The sequence below is a fragment of the Manis javanica genome, chromosome 15 (genome assembly GCF_040802235.1).
Source record: "Manis javanica isolate MJ-LG chromosome 15, MJ_LKY, whole genome shotgun sequence".
Lineage (NCBI taxonomy): Eukaryota > Metazoa > Chordata > Mammalia > Pholidota > Manidae > Manis > Manis javanica.
The window spans coordinates 9661358-9677167 of record NC_133170.1 but is presented as its reverse complement, the minus strand read 5'-3'; the positions used below and the strand labels follow the sequence as shown (position 1 = coordinate 9677167).

The 15810-nt window shown below is 39.7% G+C and overlaps 1 protein-coding gene across 3 annotated transcripts in view; it reads right to left on the bottom strand.

The window, feature by feature from the left end:
- Window positions 1–15810, bottom strand: part of TM7SF3 (transmembrane 7 superfamily member 3) — a 29237-nt gene that overhangs the window by 11975 nt on the left and 1452 nt on the right. For 2 of the 3 annotated variants that reach the window (XM_037020388.2, XM_037020387.2), the window contains exons 2-6: window positions 10076–10230; window positions 7216–7366; window positions 4771–4891; window positions 3867–4038; window positions 2710–2887 (exon numbers count right to left, since the gene is read on the bottom strand). In XM_037020388.2, coding sequence (XP_036876283.2) covers window positions 2710–2887; window positions 3867–4038; window positions 4771–4891; window positions 7216–7366; window positions 10076–10230 — 777 coding nt within the window. The remainder of the gene's footprint in view (window positions 1–2709; window positions 2888–3866; window positions 4039–4770; window positions 4892–7215; window positions 7367–10075; window positions 10231–15810) is intronic. The other variant, XM_037020389.2, reaches the window with a different exon arrangement.

Genomic DNA, 15810 nt, shown 5'->3' with positions numbered 1-15810 from the left:
CCCCCGTCATCAAGTCCCCCCCACATACCCCATTACAGTCACTGCCCTTCAGCGTAGTAAGATGCTGTAGAGTCACTACTTGTCTTCTCTGTGTTGTACAGCCCTCCCCGTGTCCCCCACCCCTACATTATGTCTGCTAATTGTAATGCCCCTTTTCCCCCCTTGTCCCTCCCTTCCCACCCATTCTCCCCAGTCCCTTTTCCTTTGGTAACTGTTAGTCCATTCTTGGGTCTCCTATTTGTTCTTGAACATAACTTTGTCGGCTCTTACCACACTGGTTACCCCACTGACATGGCTCTCACTGACCCACAGCTTCCATGCTGCTAAATCCAGTAGTCATTGTTCAGTCTCTTTCTTAGCCGGCCTACCAGCAGCTGATCCTTCTTTCTTCCTCTAAATGCTTCCCTGCCTTATCTTCAAAAACAAGTGCTTTGCTTTTACTACCCTGGCTGCTCCTTCTCATTCTGCTTGGTGAGATCCTCTTTGATTTCCTGACCTCTACACAAGGGAGTACCCAGAGCTCTGTCCTCAAACCCCCTCCATTTTCAACATCATCCACAGGTGGTAACATTCAATCCATGGCCTTAAATGTCATCTACTTTATCTGATGACTTCCAAGGTAATCTCCAGCCCAGACCTCTCCCTTGAATTCCAGCAGACGTATAATCAATTGTCAATTCAACATCTCCACTTGAATGCTTAATAGGATTCTCAGACTAAATATGTCTAAAAACAAACCCTTGGTATGTCCTCTCAAACCTGCCCCCCAACAGCCTTCCCCACTTCAGTGAATGGCAGCTTAACCTCTCTATTGCTCAGGCTAAACACAGTAGTCACCCATTACCCCTCTTTCTCTCAAAACCCTCATCCAATCCACCAGTAGATATTATTGGCTCTATTTCAAAATATATGCAGCCACGAATTAGTCAAATCTGGGACAATCTGGACAATAATAATGATAGTGATGGGTTGTAACTCAGAGAGTTAAATAAGAATCCATAGGTTCATGTATATATATATAGAATCCATAGGTTTGTGTGTATATATATATATATATATAATATGACTAAGTAAATAGGGAAAAGGAAAACTTCTCCTTATGGAGACTACCAACTAATAAACATAAAAGGAATGATGAAATTAGAAAATACCATTTGGCAACCACCTAGTAATAAAGGTTTCAGGCAAGGATCATGGGATGCTAAAACGAGTAAGAGTTTGACAAGGGGATATTTCCCTGCACTTAAAGTATCTCCCCACAAAATACTTTGAGGGAAAAATAGTTACTTTACAGTGGAAAAATCTGGCAGATACCACTAACCAAATAATCAGGTTATTACCACCAGTAATGGAACAAACAGATACTAAGTGCCTCCCAAAAAGGACAAACATCACTTCTTTTGTATTCCTGTCCAAAATGCACAATATGAATTCAATCACAATGAAACATCAGACAAACCTAAATTCTAAGAAAATAAATGGCCTGTACTTCTCAAAAAGGTCAAGGTCTTGAAACACAAAACTGGACTGAGGGATTGTACCAGATTATAGAAAACTAGAGAAATGTGTCAGTTAAAATGCAATGCGTGATCTTCAAGTGGATCCTGGACAAGAAAAAAAAGGTGTTTTGTTTTTTTTTTTTTGGTTTATAAAAGACATTCGTGCAATAACTAGTGAAATCTGACAACATCTGTAGTTTAAATAACAGTACTGTATTAACACTGTTAGTTTTGTGATTTCAATCATTTTACTACGGTTATAGAAGAAATAAACAGAAGAGTAAAAAAAGTAGTAAAAGAAAGAGTATTGTGTGTGTGTGTGTATGTGTGTGTGTGAAAGAGAGAGAGAGAGGAGGAGAGAGGAAGGACACATTATAGACAGAAAATAAAAAGCATGCAGCAGAATATGTTGACATTTGAGGAATCTTCGGGAAGATTATGCAGAAATTCTTTGTACTATTTTTGCACTTTTTCTGCAAAACTATTTCAAAATTAAATGTTAAACATGCACACACAGAATGATCCCACAGCACCAATGCCACCACTCTACCTAAACACTCGTCACGGCATTAGCTGCTCAAAGCCTCCCACGCCTGTCCACTTGACTCCGAATAAAAGCTGGGGCCCGTCCTATGACCTGCCAGGCCACGGGTGAGCCCCCTGCCCTGTACCTGGTGCCCTCCTGCAGCCACTTCAGACTTGTTCTTGCTCCCAGTCTTCAGACACACCAGGCAGGCCCCCAGCTGAGGGCCTTTGCCCAGCTGTTCTCTCAGCCTGGCATGGATCCCAGACATGTGCCTCCCTGCCTCGCCTGGGGTCTCTCCTCAAAGGTTGTCTTCACAACGAGGACGTCCCTGGCCAAGCCACTTCAGATTCCTCTGTCACCGCCACCTGTGCTCTTCTTTTCCTACTGAATTTTTGCTTCTTAGAGCTCAGCATTTGCTCACATAAGTTGTATTTTCCAAATTTATCTTCTATCTCCTCTCCCCCACTAAAATATACGCTCAGAGAGGACAGGTATGCTGTCTGTTTTGCTCACTGCTGTATCCCAGTGCCTAGAACTGAGAGTGGAGTGACGCAGGCATTTGTTGAATGATTGAACAAATGAAGACTTGAAAAATGAATTTTTTAATATTCTTAAGTTCTGTATTAGTTGATATAGACTGCAAAGCCAAAGAAGACTGTTCAAAGTTGAAATCTATATACTCACCAAGGGAAGAACAATTATCCTCTACTGCATCAAAGCTGCAAGCATATGTGTGAGCAGGAACATAAGCAGCAGATGTATTTAGAAGTGGATCCCAAACAATGACATTATAAATGACATCTTGTCCAAGGAGGGAGGAGAAGGAAACACTTGTCTTATCATTAGCTGTTAGAGTAACCACCTGAAGCCAAAGACACCATATGATTAGTGTTTAGGTTAAAAAAATAAAACCTATTCTATTACAATCCCACCTATGTGTGATGTTAAATGGCAACATTAAATTATAATTGTTGGTTAAAACATACAGCCATCCATTTAGCTTTGTCCAAAGATCGTCCTCCAGTTTGTATGTCCTAATAAATTCTTACACAAAATGGTTCTAAACTTTCTGCATTGTTAAATGTTAATAATTTAAGTAAAATATATAACAATGTGTAAATGCTATTTAGATCGCACCTACCATTAGATTGAAGGATGACCTTGTATGTTAGACTGCTATCAGGCACCTTTCAAGACATAAAGATAAAACCTAGCCTTCCACAAAAATGTACAGCATGAGCCTCAAATTTAACATGCCTAGGAATCACCCGGGGATCTCATAAAATGGAAATTGTGATTCGGTAGGTCTGGAGTAGAGCCTAGGAGTTGGCAGCTCTAACAAACTCCCAGGTGATGCCAGTGTTGCTGGCCCATGCCCACACTTGGAGCAGGAAGAATTTACGGGGCTTCAAAAGCTAAGAGAAAATTTTTGCTCCAAGTTAGAGAATTTGAGTCTGGGTTTAACTATTAATGACCATGTGCATATCCTTAAATAGCTTCTCATTATTTTTTCCCAAAACACTATAACCTTCATATTTGCCAAAATTTTAAATCTAATAGTTATGGGAATACATAGAAATGTATCATCCATAGCTCCAGATTACTAGGCCACATAAGTGGCTACCACTGAAAAGTAACAAAATTTACATGCATCTCCTCAAAGACCAACATTACTTTGGGATGTCACCAGCAAAGACTCCCCAAATAGCAGAATAAAGAGAATGAAATTAGAATCCCAAAAGAAAACCAAGAAAACAGTAAAGAAATAAGTTCCTGCTAGTTTCTCAACTCTTATAAAGGTGTCACAATCCGGCCATGCAGATTGTGAGAATCAGATTTACCTTGATAGCATTGGCCTTCACCTGAGGTACCTCGGCCATTCTCTGCAGATGATTTAGGAAGTCCTCTTCAGCAAGGTCATTCTCAGGAAGAAAATACTGATAGACATCATACTGCAGCCTCCACCTAGAATCTCGTCCTGTCCCAAGGTCACATGATGGAGGATCTGTGCCTCTAAAGTCAACCAACAAAACTAGACATCAGTCTCTTGTGGTGCACATACCATCTATAAAAAGGAATCAAAAGCTCTAATTTCAAACTTCTGCAACAAGGATTCTATTTTGGCATTATGAGGAAAAGAAACACTGAGAGGCAGTATGGCTAATGTCAGTTGGACTGGAGTCAAATGCTAGCTTTGCCATTCGTTAGCTGCGGGTATGTGTGCAAATCACTTAATCTCAGTAACCCTTCGGGAAGCTGTCTATCAAGTAGAACAATTGCCTCTTCTTAGTAAAATAGGATTAAACTACAAAGAACAGAGAACACTAAGCATTATGGATGATGCTTGGGGAGCATTCAGATGTTACTCAAATATTAACTACCATAACTAATAAAGGAGAAACTAGGGAAGAGTTTTAATTAAGATACTAAAATCATTACAAAAATGTGAGGGTGTTTCACAGATGTAGAATGCTTTACACATTTAAAACTCTTACGGAATCTAAGATGTACTTCTAAGCTCATAATAAAGGCTCAACATCTGGCTCTCCCTAAGAATGGGAGGGGACACTGATCAGTAAATGACAGCTCAAGTATTAGTTATGATGTTTAAATTGCTTCCATTCCAAAAAACAAACAGTTCAATTGTACTGATGAGAGCTATGGATTTCGAAAGAGTTCACTGAATTATACAACTGCTCGCATGGTGTCCTAAAAGCAGTTACAGGAGTTAGGAGATAGACAGACCTTGCATAGCCTAGGTTCGCTGGGGCAAATTTGATGGTTGTTTCAAAGAAATCATACTCCAAGTAAATGTTGGGATCAATATCTAAGTCAAACTCCAAATTACAGCCTCCGGGGATAGGATCTGGATGGAAAAATAAGGATGTTATTTGACATGCAATTCTTATATAGTCAAATCATACATCTCATATAGAAGTTAAATACGTGGTAGAGCTTCTAGTTTTGTACTACTTCACGAACTGAGGCTAAGGGCACTAGAACAGGGGTCAGCAAGACTTTTCTGTGAAAAGCCAGACAGTGAATATTTTAGGCTTCGCAGGGCTGACGTCTCTGTGGCAACTATTCAGCCGAGCCCTCGTGGCATGAAAGCAGAGACCATCCATGAGGGAATGTGCACGGCTGTGTTCTAATAAGACTTTGTGTGCAATGCAGGCAGCAAGTTGAATCTGGTTCATGGCCTGTAGTTTGCCAACCTCTGCTCTTGAGTGAGTGGAAGAGGTCAGAAGAGACAGAGATTCTTAAGCTAGAATCCATGAATGGGTTTCAGAGGCTCCATGAACACCCTGAAACTGTATGTCAAATGTTGAATGTGTGCCTTTTCTAAGAAGAGAGGTCTTCTGTAGGTTTTTGGGGTCTATGACACCACAGAACAGCTTCAGAACCCAGGGACAGAGGAAAAAAACCACTTCCAAAGAGAAAAGGAACTCCACGGGTAACAGGAAGGAGAGTCCACTTTACATATGCTTTTTCCAACAGAGGGTACCACCCTCACTGCTGTAAGAGTCCATGTATATATAGAAGTGTAAAGTAGAAGACCGCAGAAGACTCCCAAGACCGTGTATCAGAATAGCATTTGGATATTTAATCAAACACAAAATAAATTGTGGGCATTTCATTTTCACTAATCATGGGGATAAAACATCTCTGCATATTAGGAATCCTGTCGTGACCTTTAAGCATGACAAAATTTAAGCCACATGACATTAAGTTCAACTCCATAGGAAGAACTATATATAATGGACTCAAGAGAGAGGCTGAGATAAGACAGAACAGGGTAAACCAATTTAAAGACTGATAAGACCTCAACTTCATAGGCTCAGCCAATCATTTCCACAGCTGGGTCTTGATTTCCATAAGATGTTGAAATTCCGATGAGTGACTTCCCTTGGCTAGATTCGGAATGAAGACACCCAGGGTACACATTATGTTTCAGTATCGTTTGGAGTACTTCTTGGAATTCTGTGTTCTTCTTTCATACTCTCTTTTTCTTGCATTTACAAAAATTTACCACACCCGGGAAAACGATGTGCAATTGAAGAGCCACTGCTCATCATTTTTCTTTGTACATTGTCCCTCATGGGAACTTAAAGTGTATGTTTTCCTGTTAGGTAATTACCCTGAGACAGATAACACTGTCTAAGAGTAAAAATTCCCCCACTTTTCCTTTACACCTCAATCTAGTTTTTATCCCCTTTGCGGCACTAAGATGACTCTGATCAAAGGCCACCACTGGCTCCCAGTTACACTATCACGTGGATACTTTGTCACCTCCCCTGGCCTCTCAGCAATGCTTAGGGCATTGCCCCCAGGCTCCGTACTTAGGGCAGAGCCCCCAGGCTCTCCTCTTACCTCCCTGACCACTCCTTTGTCTTACGCTTTTTCCGCAGCTGTTAGCATCCCCCAGAGACAGTGCCTTGCACGTGGTAGGCACTGTGAAAGCTATAACTTTCTGCTGCTATTCCCCCACCTAATCTTCAAGTACACGCCTGGACAATCTCACTCATGCCCAAGGCTTTTACAACAGTCTTTCAGTTGGATATCTAAACTCACCCCTTCACTCCAGGCCCTCCTTTTAAACTGCCTATGAATTTCAATCCAGACATCCTACAAGCATCTCAGTCACTGTATCCCAAACTGCCGTCTACGCAACCCCCACACCCTCCAACATCCAGCACCACACAGCTCTATCTTTGCCCCAATACCGCCTCACCTTCTCCCTGCTGGCCAAACGGAGAGCCTAAGATCCCTCCTTTTATAATCCATAACCACCACTCACCATGTCTTATCAATTCTCCCTTCCAAATATCTCAAATCCAGCCCCTCTACTCCATCCCCGCTCTCATGGTCTCTGTTCAGATCCTCATTCCTGACTGAAGCCCTCCAAGGTGTGCGGGTCTCACTCTGCTACACCATCTCCAACCCACTCCCCACACTGCTTCCAGAGCTAACCTTCTAAGAGATGACGTGTATCACATCATCCCAATGCATTCCCCCAGTCCCTTCCTGGGCTCCCGATCACCACACGTTCTTTGACTCCCCTTCTATTAATTCTTTTGATATACTGTACTTGCAATAAGCATTTTTAATATGATAGTTTCCCCTAAATTTTGATGAATATATCCCACATTCCGGAGAGTAAGAAGAGGGAGTCGAAGACAGGAAGGTTACCTCTTTCTGAGTAGGAGAGCGTAATGGCCACGTTTAGAACAGACTCAGCATCCGCAGTCTCCAAGTACCAAGTGCTCATGTTCTGCTCTGGCAGAAGAATGAAAACCAGGCCTCTGTCGGTGCCCGTCGCTGAGGCATTGAGAAGGGGGGTCTGCGACAGCAAAGAAAAGCGTCATCATGAATAGGGAGTTGGGCAAAATATTTAAATGCATGTCCTAGTCCAAACCTTCTCAAAACAAATGGAATTAAAGAATTCCTTTCATCTCTATGTGCATGTGCCCACACGTAAACATGCATAAACTGTTTAAAATATATGATTTTTGATCAGGAGTAGCAGATGCATGGTAAAGTTTCCAAGCTTTTCAACCCCTTAAATTAAGATTTACTATGTCAACCACTAAGGCTACAAAGGCTATGTGGCATTACAAAACTAAAACTTAGTAATGAGTTTGAGGTCTCTTAGTCAAGGGAAGACAATCCTTGGATGGGGGAAGGCAGGGCCTAACGAGCAGTGAGCGCAGTGCCCGAGGGATCTGGGGCAAGAGTGGGTATAGAGCGTTAGATGGGCCTGACTGGCTGGGTGCAAGCTAGGCTAGCAGAGGCTGAGGTGGATGATTGTAATGGGCAGATGTTAGATTTACTTGGTAGATTTTCCCCATAGGTGCGGGCTGACTCAAGATTTGTGGCACGAGCCAGGCCCCTGTTTTGCTCGTCCTGATATACAAATTAACTTTATCAAGGCAAAAAACATGAGCCCTACCCTCAAGGAGTTCAGTTTCTGGAAAGCTTTTTTTAAAAACTGAGTTGTAACTGACATATCATAAACTACACATAAAATATAGCATATGGTAAGTTTTGATATATGTAAACACCTGTGAAACCACGACTCCATATCCAGAGAGGGTACATAGGTGTCACCCTCTTTGTGCCCCTTTCTACCTTTCCTCACATCCCATCCCCCATGTGCTTGGAAAGCTTTTTGACTAACAAAACACTAGTCTAAGAGAATATTTTCTTAAACCTAAGGAAATGGGAAGGAAAAAAGTGCCAGATGGTTTTCACTTTGACTAGCATAAGGAAGACTGACTCAAATGCTAATTGATGAGCTATACCAACTGCCGCGATGATCCAAAATGCCATGCTTCACGAGAGAAGGCAGAGGAAACAGAAACAATTCTCTTCTCACAGACCAGCCGTTTCCAGAGCTGTGTGCACTTCTGGTCATTGTCTGCCTACTATTATAAACTCAGGGAGAGCTAAAGGCAGCCCAAAAAAGGGTCAGTGTTATGACTGAAGATAACTAACATCTGCTCTGCATGAAAATTGAGGCTCAAGATAATCTTCATCTAGTCCACTTCTGTCACATAGTTATGTTGAAAATCCCTTTGTGCAAGCTCCCTGTCCGCAGATATAAAAACAGGCATTATAACTACTTTGTTGAGCTGTCATGAGAATTAATGAACTATATATAGAAAACTAGGAGCCCCAGAGGCCCCATGAGTTTCCAGAGATCCCCAGGAAATTATACAGATATATCTGTACATTTTGCAAGATTTCAGGAGATTCAAAGTCTATGGCCCTAGGAGCTACTGGCCGAGCACACAGTAGGCATGTAATAAATACAAAAGCCTTCTTTTCTCCATCCTTTCTCTTCCTTCAAATGCCTTTGTGTTATGATGTTATTAAGAAGGAAATCATCTATGTGTCATGTACTACACCTCCTATGTAAGGGCCTGAACAGGAAGTTTCCTTTTGAATTTAGTGCCAGCAAAAACTTGGGTGTCCCCCGAAGGACTGACATGTTCCTTCCTTCTAAGAAAGCTATGAAATTTAACCTGCTTTGACTTCTGCTCTGGTTGCAAAGAAGACAGGCAAAAATCAGTGTATGGGTCATAGCCACCGTTATCTCTTATAATGACCATAATTTATTCTTTCATCTTTTCCTTGATCAAACCCTTCTATTTCTACTCCATTTACTAACACACACACATACACTTCTAAAATCCTCCTAGGAGAGGCAAGAAGGCAGGAATAAAAAAATACAAAATATTCATTTGAAAGATAATACGACCACTGCAGAGAAAAAGATACATGAACTGGACCAAGCTTTGCTGAGCCAGTTCCAGAATATTACAAGATAGACTTGGGACAAATAAAAAGAAGCACAAGTTCATACAGAGTGAAATTCATTTATTAGTCTAAGGGCTCATATAGGCTATATATAAATAGATTTGTAAAAGGTTAGCATAAATGACAGATCCTTAATAATTGAAGCTCATCTGCAGCAGCTGAAAACCTTCACAAAGCTGAGGTTGGGGGTAAGGAGTTGATGATAATCTTGCAATACAGTCTTAAACAAAGCTGCATGCACAGCCCTGGGCTAGATGAACTCAGTGTTGGGATTTCTGTGTTTTCATGAGACCCCAAAGAATAAAGTTGATCCTATAGGGATCTCAGTAAACTTCAACACTGAAGAATGGCTGAGCAGCAGAAACCTTTCCATGCAAATGTGTTCTCGGGTAAAAATCATTAAGGACCCAGGACAGTAAGAGAAAAAAAAAATGGTGGGAAATGATGAGGGAAGCTCAAGTGCGGACAGAGGATATTTGGCCCAGCTCCCCCACCCTCTGCAAACCCAGCACTCTGTCGTGCCCTCTTGAAGTCAAGGTCGCCAATTCCAGAAATGCCCTGAGGTATACCCCTCTCAGCCAGTCTAACTCACTAACCTGACAGGACTCGATCTGGACTTTTTTTTTAAATGTAAGACATAGTGTTAAGCATAAAGAGGTATCAAATCCTAATGTTTATACTAAACACAAGGCCCTAAAACAAAAACGGAAATATCATTCCTTGTACTTACCTTAAAAAAAGAAACTGTTGTATTCTGATACTGTGAGTGTATTTGGAAAATAAGAAAAGTCACATTGCTGGAAATATGACGCAAAATAGCTTCCTCTGGAAAGGCCCGGGCGAGCCTGAACTTTCTAAATTTCCCCAAAGAAAATTCAAGAAGACCTACAGTGGGAGAAACATTGCATTGTAACATTTGTACCTCTAATGCCAGTGTGTGGAAATCACATACATAAACTTACATGCACTGCTACTGTAATCCTCAGAAAAGCCCGCCAAGATAAATATTGTTATTATTTCCCCTATTTCACTGATGAGGACAATTAGAGAGGTGAAGCAGCACCCCCAGGGTGACTCAGCTAGTAAGTGGGGGAACTGAGGACTCAAATTGGAAGAAAAGTATTTCAAAAGATGTGAACAATAATACTTAGGATGCTCAAGGAGCCCCACTCCCAGGGCCCAGAAAGTCACCCATCTGGTAGCAGCAATAACAATTCTACGTAGAACAGAGTTCCTGCATTTAAGGATTTAACAACACTGAGGAGTTACAAACAACCGTGAAGGCACTGGTATGAAATATAGTACCATCTAGTGACTTATGGAGTCAGCCCAGCCTAGGGAGACACAGGTAGCTTCAATTTTACCCCACCATTTACTAGCAGTGTGATCCTATGCAAGTTACTTAATTCCTTTCAATCTCAATTTCTTCATCTGTCAAATGGGACTATACTATGTAGCTTGCAAAGGAAGGTGCTGCCAATATTGGCAAAGAAGTCTGCCAAGTGTCCCCACCAGGTATTTCTATGTCAGGGGTGAACCACAGGCATTCTGGAGAAAGAAGCTTTTTGTTTGATTGTTTAAGGATCAAGTTCAGAGTCCATGTAAAAGGTAGTTTGTAACAGTTTTCCAACACCTCATCCAGGCGTTTCCCATCCGTCTTCTTGCTTCTACTGTCTGGTTGTGTTTTACTCACTCACATGGTTCTGTGTGTGTGTCTCCCAACTGCACACCAGTTCTTTATTTTTGCAACCTAATTCTCAAATAATTTATGAAATAGGGTGCTCTCACTTGTGTGGTCCTGCATTCCCATCTTACCCACTACCCTAGTCAGGACTTCTCTACATAAATAACAGGAGAGCTCCAAAGCACTGTATTAGTAGTCTTTGGGGTTCAAACCTAAAAACTGAAAAAAAAAGATTTGAATTTAATATAGGTGAAAAAGAGTTGATGAGGTAAAGATGAGAATTTACTGCAGTCCCATTACTGAACTATTATGTTTTATTTTAGAAGGAAATTAAGAGTCAGGTGGTAACAGAAAATACTCCAGATACCTAATAATTCATAACTCATTTTGATGTCTCATTTCCCAACAGGGCTAATTTTTAAAACATTTTTTTAACACAAGTATTCCAACTCAATAATTAAAAAAGAAAAAGACTATCAAGAATGGCTAACAAAGAAGACAAACAGAACATACAAGTCGTGCTAGGACTAGAATAAAGGTTACTCTTTATAAATTTCCCCCAAACTCTGATGCTATTATATTACCTTTATAACTTAACGTTTTTTAAAAATTGATTATAGAAAGAAAGACAATTTAATGTCTAAAAATTCAGAGAAAATTTTAATAGTTGTAACAATGACAAATGAGGATGGTGTATCTCCTCCTATTTATGTCACCAGAAAAACTATACCTTTTATGTGGAACAAAACCCCAGCCACAATATAAGTTAAAATATTAAGGACTATTTAACAGAATCTAGGGAGGGAAGTCTGAAAAGTGAGTTGTTATTGTTTTTTTTTAAAGGAAACCAAAAAATTTTTTCTACATTTCCCAGGCCTTTCTATCACCATGATTACTTTATCAGAAAACCAAATTATATATAAAATTCATTGGGTCTCATTAATGGCACTAAAACCATTTCATCTATTGATCTTCTGATGCCATCTATCCTCCACCTTCCAATTCTTAAAAATATCCAAAGTCTAGCTGTTCAACTAACAGCAGTATGAGTTTGTTTTCCTAGGAATTCATTGAATTTCCATTCTTTAACTGTCCAAAGTACTCAGCTCATTGACCATCCTGCCTTTTCTAATTAACATTTGCTGCTTTTCCCTTTTTTCTTTCATTTCCTCTATTTGACAAATATTTATTAAGTCCTTATGGACTAGTCAATCTACCTAGTAAAGACTAAAACTAGTAAAGAAAATTCATAAAGGTTATTAACAGCTTCTGTAATTATCATTTCACTTTGCCCTGAGCGTATCTTAGAAAGTGTTTTGGTAATCACCATGTCTATCTCCGATTACATGGTCCTTGAATCAAAACACTACCCAGAATCTTCTAAAGCCCTGCAAGAGACTGAAGCTATCGATTAATGAAGTCTTGGTGGTAAACTTTCCTTACCCTCCCCCATTACCCTATCACACAGGGGTGAAGATTAATCACAACTCAGAGATACTTAGAGAACCAGAACTTTCAGAGCTTTAAAAGACAGTAAGGAAAGACAGGACCACAGAAATTAAAATGTATTTTTAAATAACTGCTAACTCAAGAAAAGAAGTAGGAGTATTAGAAGTAGGTATCGTTAGGAGCATTATTTTAAATGGTTTTTCTTTTCTTTGCACTTTGTACTGTGTGTAAAATGTCTATAGTGACAGTGAGGTGTTCTTATCAGAAAGAAATTGCAGTTTCAAAAAACCTCCATTCTTGATGGCATCAAAACACAGATTCTACTCAACTCTTCACCTGAAAGGTATAAAAAAAGGACACACCCGAGACAAAAACCGGTAACATTCTCTCAACACTTCTGTCATCTATTTTGTTATCCCTTAAAATGGTATTGTTTTTCTATATCATAGGCAATCCTTATTAAAGAAAGAAATGCAGAGAAAGCTAATACTTCCACCTTTAGATTAACAGAAGTTTGAATTTTAAGGGAGCCCAATTTCTCAAGTTTTTCCTTTACTCTTAGTCCTTTTTGTGTCATTTAAAAGAGTTTTCCCAGCATATTGGGAGATCATGAAGACGCATTCCCAAGCTAACTTCTGGAACAGTGTTTTTTCCTTCCACATTTAAGTTTAAAATTGATTTTTATGCATGGTGTGGGGCAGGAGGCCAAGGTTCATTCTGCCATGTTTATCCAGTTGACATAGCAACCTTTATTGAAAACACCACTGTTCCCCTACTAATCTGCAATTTCACCTTCCACATAGGTGATAATACCTGTGGATTTGTTTCTAGACTCGTAATTGTGTCCCACTGGTCTATTTGTCTATCCTAACGCCAATATTACACTACCTTAATTTCTGCCCTAAATTTGTTTTTCCTCTTCTAAGACGTCTTGACTATTTTTAATCTTTTTTCACTTCCACATAAATTTTAGAAAGCAGCTGTCACTTCCTGCAAAAATAGCCTATTGCGATTTTTGAATGGGATAGCAATGAATGTATTAATTTAGTGAGAAAAAATATCTTTATTACATAAAATTTTCAAACTTATGAATCTAAGATAGTTCTCTAATTATCTGGTTTCTCAACTTACCTCAGGAATGTTATACGGTTTCTCTAGGGGCCTTTATACATCCCATTACAATTATGCCTAAATAGATTGTTTCTTAATGTTCCTTTAATTTTTGCTTTTAAAATTTCAACTTCTATTTGTCTATTCACCCATACACCTTTTTTTTTTTAAAGTTCTCCAGGGGATTCGGATGTTCAGCCAGGTATGAGAACTCCTAACACAATGTGTGATGAATTAGGAAAGGATCAATATATTTTTGCCTATTCTTAGTTATCTTTACCTTCAGTGTGAAAATCCTTTGGCAGCATTACCTTGGCATGCAATAACCATTTCACAATTTTTCTAGAAGGCTGCATATTAACCAAACCAGTTGTGGCTTTGTCACATCTGACGTCTTAGTGCCTAGTGCAGTACCAGTCACCTAGTTGTCACACAGATGTTTGGTGAGTGATAATTTCTCACAGTGAAATGGAGATAACTGTGCTGCACACATCACTTGGCTGCTGAAAGTTATCAAGCAAACTGGAAAAAAAATTTTTAGCTGTCCAGTGCTTCCCCATAAAGTATCATTATTAACTTCTATTAGCTTGCCACTGTTTCAGAGGCTCATCTCCTTATTTAAAAACAAGTCAAGCATTCAGCATAGCCCTATAAATAACTAGTAGGAAGAAAGGGACTATAAATGCCTGGCACATTCATCATAAGCATCAACATGAGAACTGCCATAGAGTGACAAGGAAAGATACTGCAAGTCGAGACATCGTTAACAATAGTCTGGCAGAAACTGCAATTAAATTTCTACTCACATGAACACACAGCACAAAAGAAGACACGTATCCAAAGTATATCTCAAAGAAGTTAGCAAGACCTTAACTTCACCTCTAACCCATCAGGAGAAGGATTCACCAGAGACATTTTATGGGGCATAATGAGATTTTATGACTGTGGGGGTGGAAAGGAAAAAGCACATAAAGGGATATTACAGAGCAAAGGCTAACATGGAGACAGAGTCCTCTAAAATGCAATGGCTCTGTTTTTTCTGCCAAAAATATTTTTTGCCACCTGACCCATAGCCGGGTACTATACCCTTCCTCCATTCCTACCCAGAGTCCCTTTTTCTGACAATTCTATTCTAAAGAAGAGCTGCCCAAGCCTAATCTTTTCCTTTTCTTTCCCAGTCACATCCTAAACTTGCAACCTTCAAATTTTCCAACTCTTCCTTTTTCCTATTTTACTAAAATTTGCCTCCATTGTTTGTGCTTTGACACAACCGCCACATTTTAGGAGAGATCTGTGAAAGCTTGGTGTTCGTAATTCTCTTCGGATGGACTATTAAAAACAAAAACAGTCAGTTATTTGAGCTCATCAGCATTCAACTGCCCCTCCCAATTTCACATTTATATCTTCTTATGAATTTTCATTAGCCCTTAAAGGTGAAAGGGAAATACAAAAATGTACATGCTACCTTTCACATGCTTTTGAAAACAATCGCTTACAACTACACCAGAGGCCCCCATGTTACTAAAAGCACCATCAATAGCACAAACACTAAAAGGCCTGAATGACATTATGCTCAAGTCCAGCTCTATGTAATTCCACGTAAATTACTGGATATGACTCTCATACAAAATGAGAAATGGCAATGGTAGCAGAGAACTGGGACTCCAAGGCAAGGGAAAACCGCGTAATGTATGATTCATTTCCTGTGCCCTGCCGGTCATGACCACCTTCTTCAGACATTCTAGGAACTTGATCTGCCACCTTCAAAGACTCACTCAGCTTTCAAGCCACTAAAGATGGGTGAATCCTCCTAAATTACAGCAGTTGCTCAATTTCTTGTTGGTATAATTATCAGAATCCTCAAACAGAAATCCAGCCATTTTCCAAGAGGATCAGTCAAGTCTTGAACAAAGTCTTTTCTTAATTTCCATACTGACTTTTGCCCAACAGATGTGGAGAGTATCACCTTCTCTTATCCCTTAGCAGGTAAGCTCCCATATATTGTCCCTCTCCAGAACAGAATAACAATACTAATGCAAGGCAAAAAGAATAATGTGGTTGAAGAAATATCAGTGCTGTAATCACAGAAAAGAGGCAAGAAATAGTGTCTAAAACACATTACTTTTTCAAATTATTACCAGGATTTCTCAACTTCCATGTAAAAATTTCTAGATATTGTTAGATACTAAAGTACAGAACAAGAAATGTAAACATCTGGATCA